This window comes from Pelodiscus sinensis, chromosome 22 (genome assembly GCF_052426305.1).
Source record: "Pelodiscus sinensis isolate ZL-2025 chromosome 22, ASM5242630v1, whole genome shotgun sequence".
Classification (NCBI taxonomy): Eukaryota; Metazoa; Chordata; order Testudines; family Trionychidae; genus Pelodiscus; species Pelodiscus sinensis.
In genome coordinates this window covers 20,149,653-20,160,052 of record NC_143073.1, presented here as the reverse complement: position 1 = coordinate 20,160,052, position 10,400 = coordinate 20,149,653, and the positions used below count along the sequence as shown (strand labels likewise).

The following is a 10,400-nucleotide window of genomic DNA, read 5'->3' as shown; positions in this document are numbered from 1 at the left end:
CAAAGTGCTAGGTTGGGGAATTGAGCTGTTACAGCCCACTTGCCTTGGATCGGCCCGGGACCTCTTTGTCATGGGCCAGCTCCAGAGCTCCGCTGCTACAGCCAGAAAGGTTCAAGCATCAGGAGCAGCCTTGACCCATCCTCTGTCCACTCTGTCAGAAAGGAATTTATCCTTTGGTCAGATTGGCAGAGACCCTAGTTGCTTTGTGGTTTGTTTGCCTTCTTCTGCAGTGCCAGGCAGGGTCATGCGCTGGTTTGGATTAAATGAAGCAAATGGTGGATTCTTTGTAACTGGAAGTCTTTACATCATGATTTCAGGACGTCAGTGGCTCAGCCAGAGGTGAGGGGTCTGGTACAGGAGTGGCTGGGAGAGATTCTGTGCCTAAGATGTGCAGGAGGTCAGACTAGATGGCCTCCAAGTCTACGAGTCTAGCAGAGATGGGCAAAGAATGGATGTTTGTGGTTCATTTACAATTCTGAAAAGTCGGGGGGGAAACCTCTTCTGGCTGGACTGCAATGGCTTTTTGTTTGTTTCATTTTTTGGCTCATTGAAAAGTTGAACAAAAATGGCTGGGCCTTGAAATGAATAATTTCACTTGCATTTTGACCATTTATAAATGTTTGGGGATTTTTAAAAAATAAAATAAAAGGAGATTTTGAAATTAAAATGGAAACAATTTGCTTTAAAAACCTGAAGACAAAGCCCTTTGGTTTTGTGCTCCGTTTTTTTTTATGAGCAATTTGGCAAAAACTGACACAAATGTGTGGAATATTTTGTTGTTTTCAATTCCGCGGCTTTGGCCAGGTTCCCTTGGATGCTTTTGACAATTCAACCCTGACAATAGGTAGCTAGAAACGCTGCACACGCATGTCCAGACTGAGCTACCCAGAGCTGGCAAGTGGCGTGCCTGATTCCCTCACACAGCTCTGCACACATCAGTCCAGGATTCAGCCACACCTATGGCCTGCAATGGTGAGTCCCAGCTGCCTCCAGCATTCTCTGTGGTGGGAATTCCTGGTGCCATCTAACGTGCAGAGACCAATGCAGCTTCCAGGTTGGCTCGCACAAAGTTAGAAGCGCGGCTAGAAGAGAAAACACGTCTGGGCATGAGCTGGGGATGGTGCCCTGGCTGCTCCCTTCTGTGTGCCCTGCCTGGGCAGTCTTAGCACCCTGGCCTGCTCTGCTGCTCCACTCGCCCCCAACTCTTTCTGCCTGCTCATGCCAAGCAGGGGAGGCAAAGGGTCTGGCATTGCTTCCCCCCGTCCCATCCCAGTACTCCACCAGTTAGAGCCAATTAGGGAGGCTGGAGCTCCCAGTTCTTGGCCTAGGTGGTGCTGGCTGGACTGGCCCTGCCCCTGGACCCTCTTTATGAGCTCCCAGGTGCCATATTCTTTTGCCCCCCCCTTCACCCGCCATCTGACCCCTGTGCCCAGCTGCCCCCTTGACACTGGTGCTATCTTGTTGCCCAGCCACTCCTCCTCCTTTGCCCCGTCTCCTGTTTCGTGTGGGGAGCTGCTGAGAACAGCCACTCCCTCCACCCCTCAAATCCCCCAGCCCAGCCCCCCAGGAACAGATGGGAGGGGCATAACCAGGAATGGGAAGGGAAACTCCACTCACATGGCTCAGTTTGCGGGCAGGGCCAGGCCCTGCTAGGTTTTGCGGAGGGCAGTGCACCCTCAGATCTTTCCCATCCGTGTGCAGAACAAATGTGCACGTGCACTGAGGCCTGTGCAATGTGCACCACAAGCAGAAGCATAAACCGAGTTGGGGGTGCTCTGCTAATCAGCCGGGCGGCATTTGGACCTCTCCTGGGCGGCCGCACAAGCGCCCAGCTCACAGGGGATAAAGGGACAGCAGTGCCTTCCAAAGCCAAGCCATCCCATCACCTGCTCGGGGGTCGGGAACCTTTGATCTGCCGCCAGCCATCGAACCACAATGAAACTCTTTCCTGGGGCTCTCTCATTCAAGCTAAAAGCAATGCAAGTTCAGGGACTTTTTGAGAGAGAGAAATACGAGACATTCAATTCACCTGCCCAGGGGTGAAGGGTGGAGGCTCATCTCCCCTCCCCTCCCCACCCCTGCCGCAGGGTGAGCCGGTGCTTATGGCTCCAGCCCTGCGGGGAAGGGTGGTGCGGGAATTTGCTACAAACCGGATGAAATTAATCAACAGGCCGGCTCTGGCCCACAGGCCTGCAGGGTGGGGGAGCAGAGGGCTGTTTGCGACATTTGCTGACAGAGCAGGCTCTGATTGGTTGCCCTTTCCCACTGGGGCAGAGTCCTGAGGGAAAAGGCAGCCCATCAGAGGGGCGAGTGGGGCACATAGTTTTCCCACCGCTCTGGAGAAGGGTGTGAAAACCCAGATTCACTAAGGAGCAAGCCATCAGGTTGGCTGGTCTGGAAGCCAGTGGTATGACTGTGCCTCAGTTTCTCCCTCAGTATGTGGGATGATGCCCTCCTCACTGACGCATTTTGATTATCTATGTGTAGAGTACATTATAGGCGAGTGGGCTGAGGGACTGGCTATAAATCAATTGATCGATTTATCCATCCCCATACACCCCTTCTCTCTCGCTTGCTCTCTCTCGCACTCACACACAACAGCCACTTTCAAAGAACCGTATGGGAGCTAAATCATGTAGTCAAAACTTAGGAATTGCCACACTTAAGGTAGCTTTGTGTAAACTTAATTCAGCCCCCTTTTGCATACGCATTATCTGATGCAGCCGTTACTCTCCTCTCTGGCAGGGGAGGCATCAGTGGGTTGGAGCTGGGACCCAGGGGTTCTGGTCTTGACTCTGGGAGAGGAGTGTGATGTAGAGGTTAGAGCAGGGAGGCAGTGTCTAGGGGTCAGTACTTCCTGGTTTTGCCGCAAGGAGGTGTGGTGGCTCATGGTTAGAGCACACGGGACTAGGAGTTAGGATGCCTGGACTCTAGATCTGGCTCTGGGACAGATGTGAGCTGTAGCAGTTGGAACGGAAGGGGTTGGGGTTCTGTTCTTCTGCAGTTTTGTGCCTCAGTTTCCCACTCAGTACAACTGGGATGATGATACATCCCCTTCTGGCGGCAGCAGGCCGAAGGTCGATGGACTGTCACTACAGGCTGTGCTGGGGGCTCCAGCTATGGTTCTGTTTCCCCAACACTTCCTACTACAAGACCCTACTATGAGTTGCTTAGAACTTTGCCAAACTGAAATTGCCCATGCTGGGCACCTGCCCCAGGCTGGGCACCTGCCCCAGGCAGCTTTGGTTTTGAAAGTTACCCTGAGTCACGACTAAACCAGGTCAGACTTCTCTGACTAAGAAATGAAGGAACAAGTCCTTGGAGTTCCACTGGAATGAGAAATTGTGGAATGAGGTGTAACAGTTAACTCGAACTAAGGACTTAGTTCGAGTTAACATTTGACTGCCGTGTGTAGCTGCGGGCAGTTAGTTCGGACTAAAGGGATTAAAAAATGGCGCCCGGACGGGAAGATGCAAATCAAGCACGGGATATTTAAATCCCGGGCTTCATTTGCAACTCCGAATGCCTACATTAGCCTCCCTAGTTTGAACTAGGGGGCTAGTGTAGACATACCCAATGAAACCAGGTATAATTGTCCATGATTGTGGAATTAAAGACCCTAATACATATACACCAAGGGATTGAATTAAGATTACAAAGGCAACCTTAATGTTGGCATTTCCTAACATTTTGAGGTTATGACTGTGCAAACATAATGTTCGGGGGGAGGAGGGAAGGTTGGAGGCTAAGTGGTGGGGGAAGGTTTGGATGTAAGAGATGCCCTAGGGTAGGCGGGTGTTCTAAAACTGGCTTGAAACTGTGTGTATTTTCTCAGAGTAGGCTGCCTTCTCTGAAGCTTCACAGAAGATTAGTTTTTATTGCCTTTGAGTTTTCTGTAAAGTTTTTGTTTGGTTTCTCTATGTATATTTCTAATTCAAATCCTTTGAAATGGCACTCTTGCTAAACGCTGTCCTGGGGCTCTTTCTTTGTTGATACATCTTTTAAACAAGTTATCGCTCCATGCAAAATTGACCAGTGAGATTTATCTAGAATAGATTTGGGGTAACCAATAAACTGGAGGCGATGGATTTCTGATTGCTTTTAGACATTTTTCATTGAAAAGGGAGCTTCTGAGAACAAGTGGATAGATGTTAAATGCTCATGCATCTGAATGTTACATGCGGTACACATAAGCAGGAGAGGCCCTATGTGCAAAAGCATAATGAGTGTATGCTCGTAAAATGGATAAACTTTGTGTGCAGAAGCATGTGCAATACAAATAACTTAAGCATGATTCATAAATTCAAGGTCTCTTGCAGTCCTGATCTAGTCAGACCTCCTAACTAGCACGGACCACAGAATCTTACCCAGTAATTTCTCCATCTGTCCCATGATGTTTTGTTAGACCAATAGTTTAACTTATAAAAAAGTCTGTAAGTGGTGGATAGTCTGGCCCATCCCTAGGTCATTCTGCTCCCTGTTAAAATGTTAGGCAGGCCTTATTTCTAACCTACATTTGTCTTGCTTCAGGTTCTAGCTCCAGGTTCTAGCTCTGTCTTCTAGAGAAGGTCCTCACAAACCATGACGGAGTCACCTCTTAGCCTTTGTTTGATATATGAGACCGATTCCCTTGCTCAGGAAAGATCATAGAATCATAGGGCTGGAAGAGACCTCAGGAGGTCATCAAGTCCAGCCCCCTGCCCAAGACAGGACCAATCCCAACTAAAGATGAGTTCCAACTGGAGCACAGGATGGCTGGGAGGGTGAGCAGGGGAATGGAGCCTATCTGAGAGTGGAGACACAGAGGGTATGTCTACACTACCCCACTAGTTTGAACTAGCGGGGTAATGTATGCATACCGAACTTGCTAATGAAGCCCGGGATTTGAATTTCCCGGGCTTCATTAGCATAAAGCCGGCGCCGCCATTTTTAAAAGCCTGCTAGCGTGAACCCCGTGCCGCGCGGCTACACGCGGCACGGGGTTCGCACTAGCCGGCTTTTAAAAATGGCGGCGCCGGCTTTATGCTAATGAAGCCCGGGAAATTCAAATCCCGGGCTTCATTAGCAAGTTCGGTATGCATACATTACCCCGCTAGTTCAAACTAGCGGGGTAGTGTAGACATACCCAGAGAGCCTAGTTTCTTTAACCCAGGAGGTGAGGGGATATGACTGCCCTCTGTAGATACATCAGGAACTAAACACCTGGGAGGGGCAGGGGCTATTGACGCTAAAGAACAATGTTGGCATGGGGACAAATGTGGATAAAATGGACACGAACAAGTTTTGGAGATTCATCAGTTCCACCTACTCAGAGGCTCAGGGTTCCATGCAGGGAGCTGACTGATTGGGTGGGGCTGATGAATCACTGGTGAAGCTGTGCTGCTCTGCAGCTTACAGGGACACTGCCCAGGAGATCCTGTCCCTGGGTATGTCTACACTACCCCCCTAGTTCGAACTGGGGGGTAATGTAGTCATACGGAGTTGCAAATGAAGCCCGGGATTTGAATTTCCCGGGCTTCATTTGCATAAAGCCGGCCGGCGCCATTTTTAAATGCCGGCTAGTTCAGACTGCGTGCCGCGCGGCTACACACGGCGCAAACTAGCTAGTTCGAATTAGGCTTCCTAATTGGATTAGGCTTCCACGAGGCGTACAGCTAGTTCAGATTAGGAAGCCTAATCCGAACTAGCTAGTTCGTGCCGCGTGTAGCTGCGCGGCACGGGGTCCGAACTAGCCGGCATTTAAAAATGGCGCTGGCCAGCTTTATGCAAATGAAGCCCGGGAAATTCAAATCCCGGGCTTCATTTGCAACTCCGTATGACTACATTATCCCCCCCCCCAGTTCGAACTAGGGGGGTAGTGTAGACATACCCCCTGTGTCTCTAGGTATAATGAATTATATGCAAATAAGTTTGAGCAACTATGTGAATGTCTGTCAGGCCAAGATTTTATCCTACAATGGGAAAGAGGTCTGTTGAGGTGCCATTGCTGATGGATAAAATAATCTGTCTTCAGAAGCTCTCCTTCTAAAATTACATTTGAATTTAAATAAAAATTCACAAAAAGAAACACATTGTTTTCAAAAGTTTTCTGGGTCTTGGAATTTTTTTTCAAAGAAGAAATTAAAAAAATATATTTAATTTCAAATGCAAACATTTTGTTTCTTGTTGGTATTTCAAGTAGAAAAAGAATGGAAAAGGGGGAAATTAGTCAAACAGGCAGGGGGAAATTGCCTCCAAATGAAATAACCTTTATGCTAGGGTAATTAAAGCTAGTTAATTTCAAACATTTGCCCCACACTACCCAAATGATTTAAACCAAACCAAAAATTATCCATGGACATTTCTAGTTAGGTCAAAAAGACATTTACAATGAAATGGGTTGGACCTAGTCTCCCTTTCACTCCCTTTATAGATCAGTTCTCACCCCTTGCCCAGACTCTGGCCCATGCTTATGCATTAATAAAAACTTAGGAATTAAGACACAAAAAACTTGTGAAGCAATTAGAGACGATGACCCCAGACGTTAACCCATCAGGTGTATGCAGAGCTGATGTCATGGTGGATTAGAACGAGCAGGTCACTTACCAGCCAGAGAAGTATCTTGCCTTTGTGTGTCAGTCACTGTGGACAGAATCAGAAAAGATGAAGAATCCCCACTGAATGCCCAGCTACTACAGCCTGCTGGTCCCAGGACAGAGTTGTCCCTATACTCTGGCACTGCCCAGGGTTTATACAATCAGTCCAACTCCACACCCCAACTACTGACAATCATTGCTAGGCACTGGCTACCAGCAGCATCAGCAGAGCTACTCACCATCCTAAAAAGTCTCTGGCCTTCCAGACATCAACAACCTCCGCGATGCTCCCCACGACTCGCCCGCTGGGCAGCCGCAGGTCGTCAGAGACGTCGTCATTGAAGTTCCCGCAGGATGCGCACAGCTTGTTAGCCAGGCTCTCGCCGACCCGCACTGTCACCTGCCCGCCGGGGCTGAACAGCACCTGCACCCCCGGGGCCTGGACCACAGCCACACCACCCTGAGACTCGCTCACAGACACCGCGTCAGAGACCTTTGCCGGGAGTCGCACCGAGCGCCCGTTCACCTGCAAAGGGGGAGGTCAGAGAGCTGGGGATGTGGGAGTGACTGAGATGGAGCAAGAGGACTGAGCTAGAGTCCATGGGGCAGGTTACAAGGCAATGGCTCTAGAGTAGTCCAAGCTATAGACGAAAGTATGATTTAGTGGATACATCTGCAGGGGACTCCGGGGCATTATTCCAGGTGCAGGGTGGGATCTGATGGTAGCCAGGACTCCTGGGTTCTATTCCCAGCTGTTCAGCTCACTCCCATGTGACCTTAGGCAAGACATTTTATGTGTTTATGCCTCAGTTTCTGCCCCATTTAATGGTCAAAGCAGGTTGACACCATAGCGGACGCACTCCTTGCATTCATCACAAGCAGTAGGGAAAGGTACTTTCTGCCAGAGCTAGAAAGATACAGGGCCCTGTCCTTTCCTTTCAGCAGACCTAGGGGGTCTCTATTTTCTAGAGAGGGAGGGAAATTGTTTCACATCCCATGAAAATAATTAAGATTTTTTACATTTTTTTTGCCATTCTGAAATGGGAAGAAAAGTCAAAATGTTGGAAAAAACCTGCTAATCTGAAAATTGTTTTGGAGCAGATCAATTGAAATGTTTCATTTCCACATTTTTGAAATGATTCATTTTGATTTTTACATTTTTTAAAACTTTTGTTTGTTTAAATTACGTAACATTTCTAAATGAGAAATTGTTTTGAAGTGAAAAAAACAGAACTTGCCATTTAGAATAGGTCAAAATGGGACATTTTAGCAGTTTCTTTGCACATTTTTCAACGTTTTTTTAAATCGGGAAATTTATTGAAATTGATCCTCCCAAACAGATTCAGTTTTGATACATTTATATTTCCTAATGAAAAACATTTTGTCAGAAAATTCCCAACTAACTCTGGTATTTTTTCCCTGCTACCCATTATGTTAGCCTCAGGTAAGGGTTATGGGGATTAATTCATTAATATTTATCAAGGCCTTGGAGACACTAGATCACAGTGAAGAGTTTTCACTCATGCTCTGACTGAGGTAGGAAATGTTTGTCCCCTTGGCTCAGAATGTTCTAACCCAGCCCCGTCTTACCCAGGTTCCCATGTTGTTGTTCACAGTGATGATAGCTTCTCGGAAAAAAACAAAGATGCCCGCACCAGCTGGTATTCCATCACTGGTGCATTCGCTGATGTCTACCACCACCTTGAACCAGGAAGGGGAGCTCTCGTCACAGAGAGAGGCCACTTTGTACATCCCACTGTAGAGGAGTTTCCCTTTGGCACCATCAAAGGTCGTGAAGTAGGCACCTGGAGAGATTATGCACCGGCCTTCCTGCTTCACGCAGCCATGCATCCCATCCCTGAGGACACAGATCTCATCCGCGAGGCAGCTGGTTTTCTCACAGATGAGCCCCCCTGATGGGTGGCAAGTGCATTTCTCTGAGCAGTCACTGGAAATGACACTCTCCTGGGACTGAGGGAAATTCCAAAATAAACAATAAAATAACCAGTGTTCCAAACTTTCAGTCAGGTCCAATATTAACTTCCAAAGACCAACAGCAACTGCAACAATGTCAAAATGCCTAAGGGAAGTCTCCCCAACTGAAGACCAGAATGGGAAATACAAATGATAATGATAATGACCAAAAAGAACAGAAAGACAAAGGTTAAGAGAGGAAGACCCAAGAAACAAGGTGAAGACGATAAAGGACAATGGTGATGATCAAAGAAACAGAAACTTTGAAGGATGATAGTGCCAATCAAAGAGGACACCAATCAAGGAAAGAAAGAAAAGACAAAGGATGCCTGGCAGATCAAGGAAACAATCAACTCCAGGACAACAGGGACAGGGACAGAAAGAAGGAAGAGACGAAGGATGTCAGTGCTGACCCAAGAGAGAAGGAAAAGACAATGGTCATGACCCATGAAACAAGGATAGCCCTTTTTCTATTTATTATGGCAGTGCCATGGGGCCAGTCAAGAATGATGGCACATTGTGCCAGAGACACTCTGCAAACACCTAATGAGACAGTCCATGCCCCAAAGAGCTGAACATCCAACAAGACGAGGCAGGCCAAGTAGACGGGAACATAGAGAGGATAAGAGCAGTGACCAGAGAAAGAAGAAAAGCACAGCGGAAGAAGATTTGATCGATCACAGGCAAGAAGGAAGGTCGGGGTGACAGATCATGATGATGGGACATGGAAATGACTTCTGAAGAGAAGGAAAAACATGAATGAAAATCAAAGACCAGGGGATGAAGATGAAAAAATTAAATCTCGGTCTGTTATACTGACAGGCTGTGTTCTACGTGGCGGAATCCCCTGGAAACAATTAGGAAGCTCGTACTTTTGACCAAAAAACAGGACTGTGTAGCACTTTAAAGACTAACAAAATGGTTTAATAGGTGATGAGCTTTTGTGGGCCAGACCCACTTCCTCAGATCAAATAGTGGAAGAAAATTGTCACAACCATATATACCAAAGGATAAAAAATAAATGAACACATATGAAAAGGACAAATCAAATTTCCGAATAGAAGGGAGATTGAGGGGGGGAAGGGAGGGAGGTAAATGTCTGTGAGCTAATGATATTAGAGATGATAATTGGGGAAGCTATCTTTGTAATGGGTAAGATAATTAGCGTCTTTATTCAAATTTGAGTGTAAAGTGTCGAATTTAAGCATGAATGACAGTTCAGAGGATTCTCTTTGAAGTGAAGTCTTAAAAGGTCTTTGAAGCAGGATGCAGGTAATCAAGTCGTTGAGACAATGTCCTTTCTGGTTGCCTCTAATATCATTTGTCCTTTTCATATGTGTTCATTTTTTTTTTATCCTTTGGTATATATGGTTGTGACAATTTTCTTCCACTATTTGATCTGAGGAAGTGGGTCTGGCCCACGAAAGCTCATCACCTATTAAACCATCTTGTTAATCTTTAAAGTGCTACACAGTCCTGTTTTTTGTTTCAGCTGCATCAGACTAACACGGCTACATTTCTACCACTATACTTTTGACCAATTCAACTCTGTTATTTTATTTTAAGAGTCCAGAGGCACTAACTGTATAGAACAGCAAGAACCCACCTTGATGTAGCGTCCACTGTACATGCAGCCACACCCGTCCATGGACACGCACTCCTCCCCATCGAACATGGAGCCGGCATCACACTGGCAGCCCTCAAAGCACTTCCCAGTGCACTGGGCAGGGGCAGACAAGCCAGCACAGGTGAAATCGCAGGACCTGGTGCACAGCTCGTAGTGGCTGTTGGCCGGGCAGGCCAGGGCTGAAGAGAGAGAAGCAAAAGAGAACGAGAATGGAGAAAAGGTTT

General features: G+C 47.2%; 1 protein-coding gene across 2 annotated transcripts in view; it reads right to left on the bottom strand.

The window, feature by feature from the left end:
• Window positions 1-760: 760 nt before the first annotated feature.
• Window positions 761-10,400, bottom strand: part of LOC102449441 (IgGFc-binding protein-like) — a 29,960-nt gene continuing 20,320 nt past the window's right edge. The window contains exons 10-14 of one of the 2 annotated variants that reach the window (XM_075907490.2): window positions 10,156-10,355; window positions 8,166-8,546; window positions 6,815-7,101; window positions 6,586-6,621; window positions 761-1,082 (exon numbers count right to left, since the gene is read on the bottom strand). In XM_075907490.2, the coding sequence (XP_075763605.2) occupies window positions 6,615-6,621; window positions 6,815-7,101; window positions 8,166-8,546; window positions 10,156-10,355 (875 nt within the window). In that variant the 3' untranslated portion in view covers window positions 761-1,082; window positions 6,586-6,614. The remainder of the gene's footprint in view (window positions 1,083-6,585; window positions 6,622-6,814; window positions 7,102-8,165; window positions 8,547-10,155; window positions 10,356-10,400) is intronic. The other variant, XM_075907489.2, reaches the window with a different exon arrangement.